Consider the following 20,811-nt stretch of genomic DNA (forward strand, 5'->3'; position numbering starts at 1 on the left):
AAAACCTTAATCACACAGCGTGCTTTAAAACATATTAACAACAATTCCCATCCTCAGAGACTCAATTTTAGTTGGTCTGCAGTGAGGACTGGGTATTAGAACTTGTAGGAGCTCCCCAGATGGTTCTGATGGGCTGCTGAGGCTGACAGGAAGTTACCCATCAGTGGTATCTCATTTGATCCTCCTAGAAAACATAGAGGTGGGGCTTATTATGCCATTTGTACAGATGCGGGACCGGAGACTCAGAGAGGTCTAGGAACTGGACAAAGATCGCCCTGCTGCCAAATGGAAAAATCAATGATTCCAACCAGTTTTGTCTGTGGCCCCAGCCCTCCTGTTTCCCTGCATCACGCTGCCTTCCAGAAGAGGGCGCACATGAGCACCTCACTCTGCAAGACAGACAGATGGATTGCCAGACAAGATGCTGCTCAGAGGCTTGACTGCCAGGGTGAATGAGCTATTCAAAACACAGGAAAAATGGTTTCCAACTGCCTCAATGAACAAAATGGTGGTCAGGCAGGGAGAGAGCGTGTCAGCGTAGTGCAGCAAAGCCGCCTGGCACCCAATCAGTGCATAAACTGAACAGGAAACAATCCCTCTGGCCTCACCCCTCTGTGCACCTCCAGACCCTTCTCCTCAGGCCCAGGCCCAGGGAGTGGTTCTGCAGCCTTCCCTGGCATCCTTCCCTTCCCTTCCCTTCTGCAGGTGATGCAGCACGCGTGGGTGGAAGGGAACTCCTCGGTCAAGTGTGATCGGTGCCACAAAAGTATCAAGTGCTACCAGAGTGTCACCGCGTGGCACTGCGTGTGGTGCCGGAAGACGGTGGGTTGGTGCTCAGGGCAGCCCTGCTTCTTTTCAGTTGTGGTTTTTTGCTCAAGCTGCAGCCCAGGAGCAGTGGACATCCTGCCAAAGGGCATAAACAGAGTCAGGGGGGACACCTGGGAGGCCCAGAGCCCCATTCAATGCCCTAAGTCTAACAGTGCCCAGTGAATCACAAGCTTCCCAGAGAGAAGACAGCCCCCAGAACCAGGGGAGTGAGGGCTGCTTAAGAAGCTGGCCTATCCACTATCTATGTAGCCAGGCAGCTATGACCATTAACTTCCTTCGTCCGGGTGTCACCTGGGGCCAGCGGCACCACCAGAGTTGGTGAGGAATTAGGCACCAGAATTATGTTCCTCAAGGCAACAGAGGAAGGCACACTCTTTACAGCAGCCCCATTGCCTGGGCCAGAGGCCTGGGCCTGCTGCCGTTAGCCACAGCCAATGTCCACTTCCTCTCTAGACACCCAGAACCTGCCAAAGGTCACCCTGATACCACAGCTAACTCAGTGCCATGTCTTGTCCCCTTGACCAAGGCCCTTGATCAGCCTCAAAAAGGACACATCTCCAAAGTAAATAACAGAACTCTTAAGATGCAGAGGTTGTGTCAATGGGTCTATTTCCAGCCTCTCATGAGTCTGTTCAACAAGTTTTCCTTCCTTCCAGTGTCTCAGAGTCTAGGGAGCAAAAATCTGAGGGAGGGGGGGGCTGGAATCCACATGGGGTGCCACACTGAAGGGCCACAGACAGGCCTGCAGCTATAGATAACACTTGGTCTCCTTTATCAGCCCACAGAAGATTTGGCAGCCCTGACTACATACCACATACACACACACACACACACACACACATGCCACATATACACACATGCCACATACACACACTCAAAACTCATACAACACACCATATACACATAACACACACACACACACACATTTACAGTGGGGCCTTGACTTACAAGTTTAATTCGTTCCGTGACGGAGCTCGTAACTCAAATTACTCGTATGTCAAATCAAGAAGTGAACGAGTGAGACACATGATGCTGGGCTGATGTTGTGGCGTTCACTGTGACATTCGCTGCGCCAACTAGCGGTGGGGTATCTGAAGCTGGCTCGTAACCCGAATTTTAGCTCACAACTCAAAGCAAAAAATCAGCCGAGAGACGGCTCATATCTCGAAAAACTCGTTAGTTGGGACACTCATAAGTTAAGGCCCCACTGTAGTTATACTGCCAAAGCCAGCAGTGCAACAGGATTTGGAGAGCACTAGGTAGCTTGCCTCCCCAGTAAACCTCTAAACCCCATATTTAAAATTTCCTTGGTCTGCTTCACTCACTCTCATCTTCATTGTTTCCTCCAGTTTCACCGCAAATGTGAATTATCCACAGTGTGTGATGGTGGGGAACTCAAAGACCACATCCTACTGCCCACCTCGATCTGCCCAATTACCCAGGTAAGTGCTGCTGCCTATCAGGGCTCTGATTCCCCCCCACCCTGCACACTTCACATATGCAGCATTCAGACCTTCACCCCCCCCTCAGAGGGCTTCCTCAAGAACTCTTGGGCTTGTGTTTTCAGTACAAGTTTAAATGAGGTCCATGCTGTGTCCACCAATTTGTGAGGGAAAACTCCCCTGACTAACGTGGTCCCCACTGCTGGCTCCCAGAATGCTCTGAAGTAGCCCATCCTGGAGAGCACCTGGCAGGCAGAGCACAGCTCAAGGTAGTCACCACCTGCACAGGCCAGGCCTCCCAGGCCACCCTTGTTCCTGTCAACCTGGCTCCTACATCCCAACATCTGCCCTGACAATTTGCACTTGAGTGTCTCAGCCCTATTTGGAAATGGATGCAGCAAAATTAAACTCCTTTTATCCCCATCTGCAATTGTCTCTGTCTCCTGTGTTGAAGATTCCTCTTTCAAACTAAGCACCAAACACCTTAACTGTTCCCTTCCTTCTTAAAGATGTTGCCAAGTCCTGCTAATTCCTCACATCTCATCCTTGACCAGTTAGTCTTTCTCTTTAAAAAACTGAAGAAAAACCATTTGGCTGCATCTATCAAGTTGGAAATACAAAACTCTATGACCTGATAAGTCCTGTCCTATATATTTATCTGAGAAATATGAGCATTTTTTTCCACCAAAATACATGCACAAGAATGTTTGTAGTAACTTTATTGATAACAGTGAAAAACTGGAAACAAACTTAATGACAGAATCGATATCTATAAAAGCCTAAGTGACCATTACGACTGAATGGCCAGAGTGACCAGAACCACCGGTTGACCAGTCGCTATGACATGCACTGACCACCAGGGGGCAGATGCTAAATGCAGGAGCTGCCCCCTGATGGTCAGTGTGCTCCCACAGCCAACCTCCTGCAGCCCCTCCCCACCCACCAGTCAGCCCCAATCACCCCTGGCCGGGCCAACCTCCATGGCCCCTCCCCCCAGCCAGGGGCGATTTGGGCTGGCCAGCCAGGAGGTTGGCTGCTGGCCCTGATGGGGACTGGGCGAGACAGCCCAAATTGGCCCCAATCACTGGCCAGACTGAGGAACCCCACCCATGCACGAATTCGTGCACCGGGCCTCTAGTAGATAGATAAATAAATTGAGGCATATTTGTATCATGGAATACTACATGGAAAAAAAGCTATGTTTAATTGCAAAAAGGGGTTGATCACAAAGATATACTGTTGATAAAAAGAAGCTAGACTCAAAAAAGACATGTTCTGCCCGGCTGGCGTGGCTCAGTGGTTGAGCATTGACGTATGAACCAGGAGGGCATGGTTCAATTCTCGGTCAGGGCAAATGCCCATGTTGTGGGCTCAATCCCCAGTTGAGGGCGTGCAGGAGGCAGCCAATCAGTGATTCTCTCTCATCATTGATGTTTCTATCTCTCTCTCCCACTCCCTTCCTTTCTGAAATCAATAAAAATTCATGTTCTGTGATTCCATTTCTATGAAATTCAAAAGCCAGGCAAAACCAATAAGATGTAGAGATTCACAGCAGCATAACACCTGAAAAGGCAGCAAGGGCGGAAATTCATCTGGCTGGAGATTTAGATTTGAACATTTTACTATGTGAGAAATAAACCTCCACAAAAATAATAATCATAATTTTTAAAAACAAAGAAAAAAACACAACTAAAAAAATAATGTTCTCAATATGATATCATTTAGATAGTGCTAAGCTGAGAAGCCAGATCTAAGACCTTGCTTCTCAGAGCTCAAGCTTCTAAATCAACAAAGTAGATTTCTGTCAATTTTAGTGTTCCCTCTCCCCATGTCCATTCCATTCCAGAGTCTCAGTGTTAATGTCAGAGCAAATGATCACAGAGACCTCGAGAGTCCTCGAGAAACCCATAGGGGAGCATTTCTTTTTTTAGGTCCAAAGCCCCACTTTGAAACACTCCTCCCCATTCTGTACTGGTTTTCTAATTCTCTTTGTTAACCATTTGTTTTTCTTCTGAATCCTTTTTCTTATATTAGACTTTTTTTCAAAAGATGCTTATCTTTCCTCTCTTCTCACAGGACAGGCAAGGTGGGAAGTCTGATGGTGACACGTCAGCCAAGGGTGAACTTGTAATGCAGGTACCTCAGAATCCCGAATCTGATCATTCATCCTAAGTTGGTCCAGGGCTGTGGAAAGGACGACAGGGTTTAGGTGCTCCTTTCTTTCCATTTCTTTACATTTACTTTCTCATCTGATCAATTATATCAATTATATCACACAAGACACTTTATTTCCGGCCTCTGGAATTACCTTTGACCACCACACTGTAGGCAAGTGATGCGAGGGGGGTTGGTTGAGCCCATGGCTGGCCAAATTGGCTTTATCGCCTTTTTAAGAACAAGTTGCTTTAGAAACTCCAATATGCTCATCCCCTACAAAAAATAACAAGAGTGTCACCTAAAAATATACAATAGATTTTCCAAGATTGCCACGCTGTCTCCAGAAAGCAATAGGCCAACATGAAGCTAATGTATCCAAAAATTCTTCTTTATCCTGAAACACATATTTAAGAACTCATTTTCACTTAGGTTCACCAATAAACACCTTATCTTTGTGCCTTCCACAGAGGTCCAGGGATTGCAGGGGAACTACAAAGAGTACTAACTAAGAAAGAAATAGGAAACGAGGGCCTCCTCCTCTTCCTCTTAAATTTCCTTGTTTGAAAAGGGGCACAGCAATCCCTGCATTGCCTACCCCCAGAGGTTCCCTGAGATTCAATGATAACATGCAGATTAGTGTTTTTAGAAAATTAAAGCATAAGCAATAATGATGGGGGATCTTAATGATGTGAGAAAGCTCCAGGTACCTATAAGGACAGAAAGTCAAGTGGAACAGACAGACAGACACACAATGCAGGCCTACCAGTTGTTTACAACTGGCATCCATTTGGTTAGCCTGCATCTGTACTGATTGGGCAATGCCCATGCTGTACAGGATGTTGAATATTTTGAATACCACTCCCAGAAGTAAAAATTACTCTTCAGGCTCCAAGATGCTTCACACAGACATTCACCCTAAGGCAGATGAGAATATTCCTAAAAATCATAATAATTGGTGCTGTCTGTTTCAAACAGCATGGCTCTGGGTTTGTTGCATTTTCAGCCTGGGATCTGGGAAAGTGAGCATTAGTGAATATGGAGCCGAGTTGTGTCTCCGTATCAGTGTGTCCTTTAACTAAATCAGGGGTGGGCAAACTTTTTGACTTGAGGGCCACAATGGGTTCAAACACCTTATCTTTGCCTTCCACAGAGGTCCAGGGATTGCAGGGAGGTACAAAGAGTACTAACTAGGAAAGAAATAGGAAACGAGGGCCTCCTCCTCTTCCTCTGAACCTTAAATTTCCTTGTTTGAAAAGGGGCACAGCAATCCCTGCATTGCCTACCCCCAGAGGTTCCCTGAGATTCAATGATAACATGCAGATTAGTGTTTTTAGAAAATTAAAGCATAAGCAATAATGATGGGGGATCTTAATGATGTGAGAAAGCTCCAGGTACCTATAAGGACAGAAAGTCAAGTGGAACAGACAGACAGACACACAATGCAGGCCTACCAGTTGTTTACAACTGGCATCCATTTGGTTAGCCTGCATCTGTACTGATTGGGCAATGCCCATGCTGTACAGGATGTTGAATATTTTGAATACCACTCCCAGAAGTAAAAATTACTCTTCAGGCTCCAAGATGCTTCACACAGACATTCACCCTAAGGCAGATGAGAATATTCCTAAAAATCATAATAATTGGTGCTGTCTGTTTCAAACAGCATGGCTCTGGGTTTGTTGCATTTTCAGCCTGGGATCTGGGAAAGTGAGCATTAGTGAATATGGAGCCGAGTTGTGTCTCCGTATCAGTGTGTCCTTTAACTAAATCAGGGGTGGGCAAACTTTTTGACTTGAGGGCCACAATGGGTTCTTAAACTGGACCGGAGGGCTGGAACAAAAGCATGGATGGAGTGTTTGTGTGAACTAATATAAATTCAAAGTAAACATCATTACATAAAAGGGTACGGTCTTTTTTTTTTAGTTTTATTCATTTCAAACGGGCCGGATCTGGCCCGCGGGCCATAGTTTGCTTTGGAGGCATTTAAGATGCAGTGGCTGTTTTTGAGACATTTACCTAAGAAAATGGAAAACAAATCAACAAAAACAAAAGAAACCCAGAAGGTATTTGATATTTCAATTGCAATAGCTTTAGTTGCAGTAACTAAGGATGGAAAACAAATCAACAAAAACAAAAGAAACCTAGAAGGTATTTGATGTTTCAATTGCAATAGCTTTAGTTGCAGTAACTAAGGAAAACTTCATAGAGGAAGTTGCTCTTGCACTGGGCCCTGAGGTTGCAAAGAAAGAAGTGGGCATTTCAGGGCACTGAGCAGGAGAAGAAACCAGGGTGAGCAGACCCACAGGGTGGGAATGCAGGAGACACACTCTCGAGGGTAAAAGCCGTGTTTGGCCAGAACTGCAGTGAGGGTTAGAGTGATTAAGAGATAACAGTTGAATGGGGCTACACTGAAATGCTTTGGATGCCAGGTTAGGAGTTTTGGATTTCATCATTGGGTCAATGAAGTGTTATTAAAGGTTTTTAAGCAAGAGTGGCATGACTCATATGATATCCTGGGGGCAGTCGATAGGACTTAACCTGAACTGGGAAATGCGTGGGCAGTATGGTTGCTATGGCAGCTGCAGAGAGAAAGGGACGTTCCAGGGGAAAAATTTGGCAGAACAGGGTTTCCCTGGTTGACTGGATAAATAATGATGGCATATTTAAATTGAAGCAGGGAGCCAAGAGTGACAACCAGTTTGATGGGGAAAGAAGATAGGTCAGGTTTGGGATATGTTGACGTTTGGAGCAACCTGATGGTGAGACATCTGGTTGAAGGTACCCACTGGACAATGAGAAATGAGGAATCAGGTCTCAGGAGGAAAATTGGTGCTGGGGGAATTCGTGTTTAACTTCATGAGTGTTATTTTACTTAGGAATTTGACCAGATGGCCATACCGTTGAAGGTCATTTTCAGTTGTATCCCTCACAAAATCTAATTTTGTGCTGTGGGCACAATGTCTTACCATTGTTGAGTGATTTGAAGTTATGATGCCATTGTCCCATCTCTTCAAACCCTGTCACCATTCACACCACTCAAAGCCCACTCAAGCTGAAGACACTTAGCTGCTTAACCCCTCAAAAACTCAGCCAGTGGACAAAGACCTTCCTCCCATCCTCCTCTCCTCCATGACTGTAACTGCTTCCTACCCACCTCTCCCAGATGCTGTCTTAGTATAAACTCTCATCTCATTCCCCCGGTTGGCTGAAACAGAGCTAATTTCTTTTTCTTTTACTTTTTAAGTACAAGATCATCCCCACCCCGGGTACCCACCCCCTGTTGGTCTTGGTGAACCCCAAGAGTGGAGGGAGACAAGGAGAAAGGTATGTTCTCTTCTTTTTCAAAATGGAAAGGCCAGAAAGCCTCACTTGGGTCCTTTCTTCCCCTCAGCCATGATAGAGTGGACTGAACAGAGACAGGAAGACCTGGGTTCAAATCCCAGCCCTCCTACTTAACCACTTGATGACCTGGTTCAACTGACTTAATGTCCCTGGGTCCCTTCTCTGTAAATAAATAAGAATTTCTCCTCTCATAGGGTGGTTGTGAGGATTAAAACACACACAGTGCTTAGCCTAGGGCCTGTCACATGAGCCATTATTATGGTTCCCAGAGTCAGACCAAGTTCTGAGATGCCTGTTAACTTCCTAGTCTCTCAAGTCTTTTCTTGATTAAGAGATGTGGCAGGACTCACCGATTGGGACCTCCTGGCCTATCGAGCCCCTGAGAAAGCAGGGCACTCAGCTCATCCGTGAAGGAAATGCCCAGTCTGCTGGAAGCACTAACAGAGTGGGAGGAGAGAGGGAGAAAGGGCAAAACAGCCCTGCCCCCAGTCCTGTCAGCTCTGGGATAATGTACAGATGGCATGGGGATTTGGAATCCAGGTTAAAAATGATAAGTAAGGTTACAGAAACAACTATGAGACCCCTACCCCAGTCCAAGGGGCAGAGCATCGCTTCTGAACTGACCTGGTTAGCCTCAAGCTGAGCCTTGAAGCCAATCTTAGGTGTAGTCATTGCCCCCAGCTCTCCCCTGCCTCAGCCCCACCTCCTGTGTTTCCTCCTGATTCCAGTATTTGGGTGGCCTTTCCATTGATGCCTTTGTATAGTCCACAAGGAGCAGAACTGTACAACCTAGAACATACAGAACATTTGAGAGAAGGTCTCCAAGAAGAAAAAGCATTAGGAGAATAGAAGTTCTGTTCTCTGAGTTCTTCTGCCCTGCCTTCTCTGCAAGGAGTGATACTTCTGGCATTGGAGGGTAGAGTCTTGGAGAGTGGAGAGGCCTTGAACCAGGGGGTTAGGGCATGAGAGATGCCAGCTAAAGCTGGGACTTCAGGGTCTGCAGGGCCTGCATTCAGTCTTTTCTGCAGCAGGGTTTAAGCAGACTCTCATTCCCACCATCAATGTGCTCCAGAGGTGTTTGCCCTACTGTGGCTTCTCATAATGATATCTCCTTCTCTGCCTCTCTCTCTCTCTTTCTTTTTTTTCCCCATAGAATTCTTCGGAAATTCCACTATCTGCTCAACCCCAAACAAGTTTTCAACCTGGACAATGGGGGGCCTACTCCAGGGTATGGAGATACAATTCTTACTCCTAATTTCTCCCCTTTCCCCTTAAGTCTCTGAAGAGTATACCTTTATGTCACCTCCCCCCCCCACCTCTTTTATTTGTGTACTTGTTCTTCTTGCCCCTTTACTCATTTTCTCGTCCTTTCCTTACATCTTCCCTTCCTCCTGGAGGTACTCAGGAACTCTTGTTATGTTTTACTCTGGGAGGTAGCCTCCTGCATGTGCTATTCATTTGATTGACAGGAAGGGCGGGCTGGTACGTTATTTTAAGTTATTTGCAAGGCTGTGTTAGTTGGTGTCTTCATATTGAGTCATCAGGGAGGAGGAAAGAGTTTCCTTTTCACTGTCATTCAGTAGTTCTGCTGCATGTTCTGTTGTGGGTCATTTTAGGATCAAAACAATTGGTTATTCAATGAAATCACCTTTTTTCTGGATTATCCATTTTAGAGATTGTTAAGTACTCTATGACCCTTCTCCTATGATTTGTCTACTGGCTCTTTCACTGCTCATTAGAGAGGGAGAGTGACAAGAGGAGGCAGCCCTTCTGCACCTTGATGAAAGGTCTGGAGGGAGGAGCAGGGCCTTGTGTTAGCACTAACATGATGAGCTGCAGGGCCCTGTAATCAGAGACCCCTCCAGCATCAGGCAGAAGGCTCTCAAAGGCTGTTCTTACCACACAGAGACTGTGCACCAGAAACAAGTGCTGGCCAGAGGCTCTCTAGGCTCCAGGTCCTCAGATCTGTGCCCGCTGGACTGGGCTTTTCAGCACGCTTTGCCCAGCCTCCTAACCCGCCTTCTATACTGGGTCCAGCAAGCCCCTCAGAAGGGCTGCTGTAAGGACTCTAAAAAGGGAATCTGTCTCTGTCTTTGTTTTTTTGACACAACTCTATAATTTATGGCAGTGGTAGTGCAAGACCCAGTAAAAGGGAAAAAGAAACCTGAGTGTGGATTCAGCACCTCTGCCACGATTTAAAACTAATTGTGACTCAGTGGTCACAGTTGGATTCCCGGTCAGGGCACATGCCTGGGTTGTGGGCTCAATCCCCAGTGGAGGCGTGCAGGATGCAGCCGATCAATGATTCTCTCTCATCATTGATGTTTTGATCTCTCTCTCCCTTTCCCTTCTTCTCTGAAATCAATAAAAGAAAATTAACAACAACAAAAGAAAAACAGAGCCCACCTATGCTGTTGCAGGTGCCATCATGGTCACCATGACTGCCAATGACTGCTCCATGATGACTTGTGACTGAGCAGTAGCATATGGACACCTTTACTAGCCCATTCTCTTTGGGGACATTTTAATACTTGAATGCAGTGCTCCTGCTTAACCTCATCTGCCCTAAATTGTTTTTGCCCTGGATGATGAGCCAAGTGACACCTTCTAGGGCTGCTGTGCTGAGTATCTCAGAAGTGTCAGTCTGTACTCAGACAGGCTGTGTAGGTGATGGAGCCTCCATTCAGAGTTCACTTTCCAGAGAAGAGCAGGGAAGGAAGGGGAAGAGAGAGTTAGTTGTACTGTTGCCAAAATAAGCAAAATATGGATTCCTCTGCACAAATAATAGAAAATAAAATGTGAGTTTGCCCACACCTGCAGCAGTGATTCAGTAAACCCAGGGATCTTCTCAGACCACCAGGTTGGGCAAGGAGGAAACATTGAGCTTCCGCTTCCCAAGTCCCACCCCAAGATGTCCACAGGTCACGTTTGCTCTGAAACAGAGGTTCTTAACCTTTCTGTGCCAGGAACCTGTTTGGCAGTCTGACGAAGCCTGTGGACCCTTTCTCAGACTAATATTTTTTAACATATAATCAGGGAAACTAATTCTATTGAAAATAGTTATCAAAATGTTAAGAAAACAAATGCGCGATATGGGAATATATGTGATTTACTAACACATTATGTAGCAAATTCCAGAGGCAGGTCTAATAACTATTGTAAATTCGAAGCAGTGATGTACATGAATGGTAGTATGAGATATCTGCCATAGCTGTAGCAAAACATTAAAATACTTGTGATTTTGACGCCTGACAAAGGCATGGGTATTGGTAATATGTCTGTGATTTGTCGCCTACATTCACAAGAGAAGAAAATGCTAAATTTCAGTTAGAGCTTAGGAAAGATAAGAATGTAATATTTTATCTCCAAGTTCATAGTCCTCTGGATTCTATCCACAGACCCCTTGGAAGTTCATGGACTTCAGGTTAACAGCCCTACTCTAAAGGGTCAAGGCCCCCTAAGTGCTCACTGCACTTAGGTCTGGACCCACAGGAGAGTTGGATAAAGATGTAGCTAGTTGAGTGCATCTGATTTGAAGGGGCGGTTGTGGGGAAAGAGCAGGCAGGAGAGCCAAAGGGGAGTCAAAGTGTTGGAGGTTAGTTGTACTGTTGCCAAAAAAAAAGAAAGCAAAATATGGATTCCTCTGCACACGTAATAGAGAATAGAAAAAAAAACATGTTCTGTGTTGAATGTTGAGTCAGACTCTCCTTATACAAGGATGGCTCCTAGATTCATATTCAATGGTATTGCTTAGTAAGTTCTGATTTCAGAATATTAAGTGACCCTCTCAACCCCAAAAGGAATCAAGGTTATAACATACTCCCAGGGAAAGGAGTGGGGGGTGGAGGGACTCTGTCTCAAGCAGTGTCAAAGGTCCTAGCAAACAAGACCATTTGGGCCTTTCTTCTACTTCCCAGACTGAACTTTTTCCGGGATACTCCAGACTTCCGTGTGTTGGCCTGCGGAGGAGATGGGACAGTTGGCTGGATTTTGGATTGCATTGGTAAGAATGGGCTGGGAGGACCTTTGCAGTTTACTTATAGTAAGTATATTTAAAGTCTGAAGAAGGCAATAAAAAAAGAAAGAGGAATGTAGCCATGTCTTGCTCATCCTTGTTTCCACTCTTGGATCATGCTTGACTAAATATCTACTTTGGGTGGAAAAACAAAGAAACAAGACCATGGAAGGATTTCCACAGGTACAGATGGAATAGTTTATTTCAGGCCTTGCCTCAAAAACATCTGTCATGTCCAGGGTTTGGTCAATGGCAGGACAGGCCAGATTGGGTGGTCGAGGGGGGGCGGGGTGTGTGTAGGGTTGAGACTCCAGGCAGAGCCAAGGTGGTGGATAAAGGCCAAAGAACGAAGTATAGATGCATGTTCCAGGGAAAATCACCTTGAGGTGAGTACCAAGAGTCCAAGCCCAGAAAGCACATATATAAAGTGCAGACAAGTGCAAGCAAAGAAAGGCCACATTGGGCTGTGTCCAACACACGTAAATCAGAGGGGCAGTGGTGAGAGCCCAGGCTGAAAATTAGGGTTCCTAATCCAGCTCTACCTGATCTATGGGTCCTTGGACACATGACCCTCAGTAAATAATGGAGACTGACTCTGAAATCCTGGGACAAGAGCATATTCAAGATCTAACCCTGGAGAACCTAGATAAACACTGGGATGTGGAACATAAGGGCAGGAAAGGGAAGAGCTTGGGAGAGCCATCATTCAAGTCCAAGGCTGGGCCCAGAGCGACAAGCCCTGGGCTGCTTCTTTTTTCCTGTCATTCATTCCACAAATATTGTCTGTGTACCTCCTGTGCCAAGTTCTCCTTGAGACAATGAATAAATGGACAAAAATCCCACCCTCAAGGAGTTTTCCTTCTAGAGGGAAGACACAAGCAATAAACAAAGAAGTAAGTGAAACAAATAATATATCAGAAGGTGATAAAAAAAAATATATAGCAAAGAGGGGGCAAAGGGAACACAGCTGTGGAGTGAGGGCTGCAACTGAAATCCTAGTGGTCAGGGAAGACCTCTCAGAGCAGATGATGTTTTCATGGGGACTTGGACAGGGGTGAGCCATGCGGATACCTGAGGGAAGAGCAGTTTGGAGGCTCCTGCAGTCACCCAAGTGAGAGGTGACCATGGTTTGGACCACAGCAGAAACAGACAATAGGGAGATTGCAGCTGAAAAATTTTCTTGGTACACTAAGTTGTTACACTGCCACATCTAACTGGATACCTTATTTTGAAAAGTTCCGCTATAATGCCCATTACATTTAAGCTTCTAAATGGAAAAACAAAAATAAAATGAAATTACCAATATTTTTGTGTCAGATTTTGGATATCTTCTGAAGGTAGAGTCAATAGGATTTGCTGACAGACTGATGTGGGAAATGAGGACAAGAACAGAACCAAGGATGGGTCATGATGGACCATGAACAGGGCAGGGCAGGGCAGGCTGGCCTCCAGGGGTCATAAGCTGACCCCCTGGAGGGGTGGGACCAGCACCTGCACTCTTGCTGCTTTTGGCTCCCTCACAGGCACTTTGGTTTCCATAGAAACAGCCCTGCCAAGCAGCCACCCACACTCTCCTGTCACCTCCAGCTTGAGTTGTTTGTGGGAGGAGGGAGGTGTCCCCTGGGAGTCAGGAAGGAAAAGCTGATCAGCAGAGGATGGATGGTTGCAGTACTGAGAGCTGCTTGCATGGTTCCCTCTACATCATGAAGGAGAAAGTAGTCTTTGGTGAAAAGTTTTATAAAATTCATCTGCAGAGGACACAGGTGATAGAAGCTGCTCAAAATAGAAAGAAAGAAGGTCATGTGAGATTATCTGCTTTTTACAGGTTAGTGGGTCAAGGAGAAAAAAAATCAGTGGTAAGAGGAATAATGGCACAGTGTTCATTCATTTATTCAAGAAATATTGGAGCAATTATTCAGTGCTCTCTACCACCCCCAGTTGGTCCCCTCCCTGATCTGTTCTCCCTCTATAGCCAGAATGGTCTTACCTAAATGTCAATGGGTTCATGATGCATGTGAAGCACATAAATGGCTTCTCATTATTCTTAAAACAAATACAAAAACTCTTCAAATGATCTATAGGAATCTGCCTGGTCTAGCAGCTGCCCACTCTTCCAGCCTTATACCTCCATCCTTCTCCCTCTAGACTCAAGCCACACAGTTCCTTTCCCAGACCCTTGGATACTGGTAGACCCACCCCTTCCACCACAGGGCTTTTGCCCGAGTTGTTCCTCCTGTCTGCTATGCTCCCCTGGTCTTTGCTGGTCAGTTTCTACTTCAGATCTCAGCCAAAGTGTGGCTTCCTCAGGAGAGCCTTTCCTGACATATCCCCAGCCTCTGTCACCTTATTATAGGACCACACTCCTTTCATCTTCAGCATAAATTTGAAATTTATGGGAAGACCTCATTAATATCTGTCTCTCCCCTTCAACTACCACCAGAGCCTAAGTCATAGCTTTTTTTTTTACCTGCTTTTAGAGCCATAGTACATAGTAGGCCTTCAGCAAGTATGTATGGAGATACTGTGATGAATGGGATATAGATCCCAGGAGGTTACAGTACATTCAGGGAACAAATGCATAGTCAATTACAAGACATTGTGATGAGATTATCCCTAATGCTAAAGAAACATTCTAGAGAGGCACCTGGTCCAGACTAGGGCCACCAGGGAGGAACTCCCAGAGGCAGCATCTGAGATGAGCCACACAGAGCTTGTGATTTAAGGCACTGAAAACGTGAAGATGTGGTTGACATGTTGGATGGGAGGTTGGAGCGGTAAGAGATGAGGCTAGAGAGGAAGGCAGAGCCTGGAAGGGCCTAGTGTGCCATGCTAAGGGGTGAGGGGAGCCCCAGCAGTGTGAAAGCAATGGGCTAATGTGATCAGGCTTGTGGTTCAAGGATTTCCCACTTTGGCGAACGTCTAGAGAACACATGAGGGGGTGGGACTGGAGGCTGAGAGGGCCAAGAGGAGACAGTTGCAACCATACCAGTGGGAAGGAATCATATCATTCCTGAACTCAGGCATCACTATGGGGATAGAGAGAAAAGGTTTCTTGGAGATCTATTAAGGGAGAAAGCTCACAGAACTTGATGAGTGAATAATGTGGGGTGAGGGAGAGGGGAAACCTAGAATGGCATCCAGCTTTCTAGCCTCCACACTGTGAAGATGGTTGACTACAGAAGAAAGAGCAGATCTAAGGAAACAAGGGTCTTCCAGGCAAAGGGAACAGAGTGTGCAAAGGTAGGGAGGCATAAACACTGACTATGGGTTCTGGGAACAATGAGAAAGTCCATTGCTTTACTCTATCCTCCACCTTAACCCTCCCACTTATAATCTCAGCCCTGGGTTTTGCCAGAGCTCAGCCACTTCTGGCACAAGTCAGACAAGCCAGGGGACCTATGAACTCCTGTTTTGCTGGGGCAACCCTAGCATGATCCTCATGTAGGATGCTGATTCCTGTAGCACCCCAACCCCCTACCAGCCCTCCCCCATAATATCATTCATTGTCCCTGGCACTAGGTGAACTGAGGTTTATGTAAATAGGCACCTTCTTGAGCCCAATGGGTGTCTGCGCCTCTTTCAACTTTCTTAATCAGCTAACATAAACTTCTCTAGATCTTCAGCCAGATTAAAACATACATGGTCTCCTGTGCTTTCTCTAATGGTTCGGTCTGATGCTGCTTCACACCAGCATGGAAAATAAATTTAGGAATCTGTGTATTTGCAAGTCTGGGAGGAGGTGAAAGTGGCAAACTGCTACCTGGGTGCCAAATGACACATGGAGGTTTTCTGTTAGACACACTGCTATGTTTAAACTTTTGAACATGAATGACTTTAGGTGTGACATCTTCAGTTTTCCAAATGCCTCACTATTCCCTGATGTCTCAAACCCACCTGTGCTACTGTCTATGCACCTGCCTAGTCCTTGAAGAAAGGAGGAGCATGTTTGGAGCTCTAGAGCTCTGGGTTTGGATCCTGGCTCTGGAATTACTTTCCCTCTCTCTTCCTCCGTTTCTTCATTTATGATGAAAATCATAAGACCCTGCAGGGTTGGTCTGAGGGGTAAATGTAACAAGTGCTGGCTATCACTAAGGATTAAAGCTGCACAAACGACAGTAATGATTTTTGAGGTTGCTGTCACCCCAAGGGAAAGGATTGGGGTGAAATTAGGATGAAGAGATGCAAGTTACAAGGAGACAGATTACGTTCACTATGAGAAAACCCTTGGAAATGGTCTACACACTGCAGATGGAGGAGATTACTTCAGCAAGCAGTGTGTTCCCCATTATGGGAGGTATTCTAACAAAGAACGCTATGAAGGGGTTCAAGCATCAGGTCAGGGATAACTAGATAACTCGGACATTCTGTAATCCCATGGCATATGGTTCTCTCATCCTCTTCATGGGTTGCAGATAAGGCCAACTTCGCAAAGCATCCACCAGTGGCCGTCCTGCCTCTTGGAACAGGAAATGACCTGGCCCGATGTCTCCGCTGGGGAGGAGGTGAGTCTACCTGGGAGTGGCACTCCCCTGGGGACAAGCTTTCCATTCGACAGGGATGCTCCACAGAGCTAGGCTGAACCACCTTTTTAGGGATCACATTCCACAGAATAATGCTCAACTCTGGGGTCAGATAGACTTCATGGCTGTTTCACTGCCCTGCATTCCAGGCTTATGCTTACCCCTCACTACATCTCCTGTCATCCTGAAACTATCTGCTTATTGCCTGCCTTCCCCAGTAGAACAAGTCAACTTTAAGGTAGAGTCTCCTTCCCAGCACTCATCACAGTAGGGGCTCATTTAGACAGGTGTTTTCTGCATAAAATTCCCCCTTCCCAAATTACTGATCTTCTTCTGAATTAGGACTCAGAATGCAGACTGAAAGGCCACATCACCGGCTATTGACGGCATCCAGATCAACTTAGCCCGCCCCCCCCCCTCCGCCCCAGCCATGGACCCTTATTTTGAAAAGTTCAGAAGGGGGAATTCAAAGTGGTAACCAGCTTACAAGGCAATAGGCAGGAGCTAAGTTGAGATCTTTGCAAACTACAACAACCCCCATGGAGCTGGGCATGCTCCAGAAAGTGCAGAAATTCAGATCAGCCCAAGGAGCCCACAAACCAGTCTGACAGGTAGGATCAGAGTGAGACTGAGGCTGGCTGATCAATTCAGAGAGCAATTCAAAACTAGGCCAGGCAGCGGTCAGTGTTCAGAGGCTGGTGCATGTTTGGGGGCAGAGCAAGTGAGATCCAGCCTAGAAGGAAGTTGGCAAGCACAGGAAGAGCTACCAGGGTCCTCAGCCACACACTGAAGCTAGAAAAGAGCCCTCTGTTCAGAGAGACAGGCAGAGTGTGGCCCCGCACTGTGAGCATTAGGCAGCAGAGACAGGCACCAATTTCATGCAGAAAACCCAGCCTGCACTCCCAGATAGTTTTAAGGCCCTCCGCTATGTAGCTGCTACCACTGCTATCTTATCGGGCATCCCCTAAGTTGCTGACCAAAGCCCTGACAACTTGAAAATACTCCTCAAGGTTGCCCCGAAAGTAAGCAGGAACATAGAAGTGTTATTTGAAAGAAAAGACTGTCTGTCCCACTAACCTCTCACTACTTACAATTCACATTATATGTTAGTTTTCTATTGCTACATAACAAATTATCATAATATAGAGGCTTAAAACACCCATTTTTAGTTCACAGTCAGAAGCCCTAGCACAGGCCCTCACAGGCTGAAACCTGGTCTCATTAAAGCTTCTGGGGGAAGAATTTGCTCCTAAGCTCACTCAGGTGATTAGCTGAATTCAGTAGGATTGGGGACCTGTTTCCTTCCTGGTTGTCTGCAGGGACCACTCTCAGAGGTGAGAGGCCTCCCTCATGACTTGCCAGATGGGGTCCCTCCATCTTCAAAGCTGGCAACAGAGAATCTTCCTCATGTCGAATCCCTCTCAAGCTTCAAATCTATTTCTTAAGAAAAGCCCAGTCTTTTCTGAGGACTCCTCCAATTAGGTCAGCTCCACCCAGGATACTCTCCCTTTCTCAAAGTCAACTGTTTCACGTTATGTACCTAATTGCCTCTTATTCATGGGACCCAGGGCAGGCAGGAATCGGCGGGGGAAGGGGGGTCATCTTAAAATCCTGTCTACCACACTGTCCCTCTCTGACATGACATGGTCTGGAAATGGGTCCTTCCTTCTCCCATATGCAGCTTCCCAACCACCCAGCCCAAGTCTCCAGGGCTTGCTTCAGCAACACAGCCTGCCCACTTTTGGCCAGCCCCTCCCCCCTCCCCTGCTGCTCTGGCTTTTAGATCTCCCCAGCTTCTTTCTAATTGCTCCATGTTGTCCTCTCCTTCTCTGTGGCTCAGGGAACCTAAGTGTCTCTGGCCCACAGGCACATTGGGGGATTCCAGGTCACAGATGCCCACAGCATTCCCTGCTCTGAGCTGCCTGTACATCAGCGACAACTTAGCTTTCTGCTTTGGGACAAATGCAATGTTATGCTCCACAGGCTATGAAGGGGGAAGCCTGACAAAAATCCTGAAGGAAATTGAGCAGAGCCCCTTGGTGATGCTGGATCGCTGGCACCTGGAAGTCATCCCCAGAGAGGAGATGGAGAACGGGGACCAGGTCCCGTATGACATCATGAACAACTACTTCTCCATTGGTGTGGTGAGTTGGCCATGGATTGCCTTTCTGCATGGAAGAGAAATGCTTGGGCAGGCAGGAAAGGTTCTGGTCCACCATTGTCCTCCCGGCCTGGTCTCCCCTACTCTTTACCTCTCCTGGCTGCCTCCAGCCTTGACTTATGTCCAAGCATCCTCGCATCTGGACACCTTAACTGTACCAAGCCCCCATCCTTGGTTATATAGGAAATTCCTTCTCCTATAATTTTAACTAACCGAAGAAAAGACAGGACATTTTTCGAAAGACATATTTACCCTTTGGATAATTTGAAGCAGTTAAAAGAAAAGTAACACCAAGAAATAACCAAGGGGCGAGGTCAGGAGACTCTCACGCAAGCTTCCAGAGATGTAACTCTGTCCCCCAGGGAGGGCTGCATGGGTCCAAGCAGCTTGACTGGCTTAGCTCTCAGAATTCCTTCTCTCCTGTTTTCTCCCTTCATCTCAACCCCATTCCCCGCATTCCAAGTGCTCATAAATCTCTGTGGCTTCTCCCCTGGCTGACCCCTCCGGCTGAGCTCTGTGCTCCTCTTTGGTGCTCCCACAGCCCTCTGTACTTATCCCATAAGTGCACTCGCTGCATTAGATTGAAGGGATTGGTTGAGTGTGCCTGTCTCCCTCTGCCAACACACACACACACACACACACACACACACACACACACACACACACACACACGTAGTGCCACATTCCTCTTTCTCCCTGAAGCCTCCAGCACATCTAATGCAGCACAGTTACGTTGTGTTGATGAACTCAACTTCTGATCCAAAGAGGATGGGGTGGACACTGCTTCCCAAACTGTTGGGGACAGGAGGGGAGAGAAAAGGGATCCAACACTGCCAAAAATAGAGCTGGGGTTTGGGAGGCAGGTGCAAGAAAGACAGTAGCATTTACTGAGCTCCTACTGTGTGCTCTCCACCGTGCCAGACTTTATGTATTCTAGTCCTCAGAGCAATCCTGCAGGTATCTTGTCCCCACTGTCCCCATTTTACAGGTGAGGCCTCAGGACACTGGACCAGGAAAGGGCAGAGCTAGCACATACATGCTGCGCCTCATTCTGAAGCCAGGCTCGTTCCTCGGTGTCCCTGTCTTGGAATTTAGCTGTCTAGCTCCATATGTATTTGAGTCCCTCCAGATTCCAACTGTGTGATACCTGCACTCCTCAACCATCCTCACCTGTGCCTCTTTTGACAATATTTTAGTGGTTAAAAAAAGAGAGAGAGAAGAGGAAATGATAAAGATATTGTGCAAGAGCAGGTTTAAGGAAAGGATTTTGTTTTTTAATAAGAAGAGTAGAAAGAGAACAATGGAAGCAGACATGATTACTACTAGTAATGATACCTTAGATGTATAGAATTTATAATTTTCCATAATTACAGATATTTTCTTGATTCTTATGACTGCCCTGAAGGGCAGTATTATCTCCATTTCACAGGTGAGGAAACAGAGACAAATTAAGGGATTTGCCTTCATGGTTTGACTCCTAATCCAGCACTCTTTTTCTACTACTAAAACAGAAGAGAGGCATTGCTGGACCACAATCGGGTTCTGAAAGGATGGAGGTGTTGGACCAGGAGTAAATTCAGGGGTCTCTGTTCTTGTTTAACTCCCCAGCTCCCTTGGTCTTAGGTGGGGGAGACATCATTCCCTAGGCCTTTTCCATCACTCCTCTCCAGTGACCTAGGCAGACTCCTCCCTCCTCTTCTTGGCTCAAAGGCCCCGCTCCTTTTCGGATCACCTGCTTAGGCTCCACTTCCCCCAATGGGAACATGCAATCGTCACCTCTTACAAATCAGGCATGACTGGCATATCTAGCATTCGGGGGGCTTCCCATCATTACCTTTTCACAAAAACTCAAGTCTTTTGCCTATAACAACTAGAATATAACTTGCTAACATTTTATTAGGTAACTACTGCACACCAGGCATAGTTTCCCTGTTGGTAAGTATTGTCATTATTCTTTTGTACTTTGTAAGAAGGAGCTACAGCTTAGAAAGATACAGAGTGATGAAGCCAGGAGCCACTACTGCCTGGATCCAGAGCCCACTGAGCTGTGAACCATGAGCCCTGCAGCCTCTGCACAAACCCCTCTGTCTTCATGCCACCAAACCGGCAGCATTTGGGTGGGGGGGATGGCGATGATTCAAAATTTAGTCTGTGCTGACTCACCTATGCCCCTTATCAGAAATGCAAATTCTACTCCCTGACAGAACCTGATTCCACTCCAACCCACAGTTTTACTTCCTTACAATGATTCAGTTGGTCTGGACAAAGTCTGGAAATTTGAATTTTTAATAAGCCCCTGAGATAATTCTGATGTAGATGGTCCCTATGAAGTCTCCAGTGAGTGAA

At 46.4% G+C, this 20,811-nt stretch overlaps 1 protein-coding gene across 1 annotated transcript in view; it reads left to right on the forward strand.

Annotated features, from left to right (window-relative positions):
• The window catches only part of DGKG (diacylglycerol kinase, gamma 90kDa), a 206,171-nt gene that overhangs the window by 80,741 nt on the left and 104,619 nt on the right, over nt 1–20,811 (forward strand). The window contains exons 12-19 of the mRNA XM_014530473.1: nt 706–822; nt 2,178–2,270; nt 4,347–4,406; nt 7,672–7,751; nt 8,923–8,997; nt 11,687–11,772; nt 16,197–16,286; nt 18,288–18,448. Coding sequence (XP_014385959.1) covers nt 706–822; nt 2,178–2,270; nt 4,347–4,406; nt 7,672–7,751; nt 8,923–8,997; nt 11,687–11,772; nt 16,197–16,286; nt 18,288–18,448 — 762 coding nt within the window. The remainder of the gene's footprint in view (nt 1–705; nt 823–2,177; nt 2,271–4,346; nt 4,407–7,671; nt 7,752–8,922; nt 8,998–11,686; nt 11,773–16,196; nt 16,287–18,287; nt 18,449–20,811) is intronic.

Source organism: Myotis brandtii, unplaced genomic scaffold (genome assembly GCF_000412655.1).
Source record: "Myotis brandtii unplaced genomic scaffold, ASM41265v1 scaffold118, whole genome shotgun sequence".
In the NCBI taxonomy this organism is placed as follows: domain Eukaryota; kingdom Metazoa; phylum Chordata; class Mammalia; order Chiroptera; family Vespertilionidae; genus Myotis; species Myotis brandtii.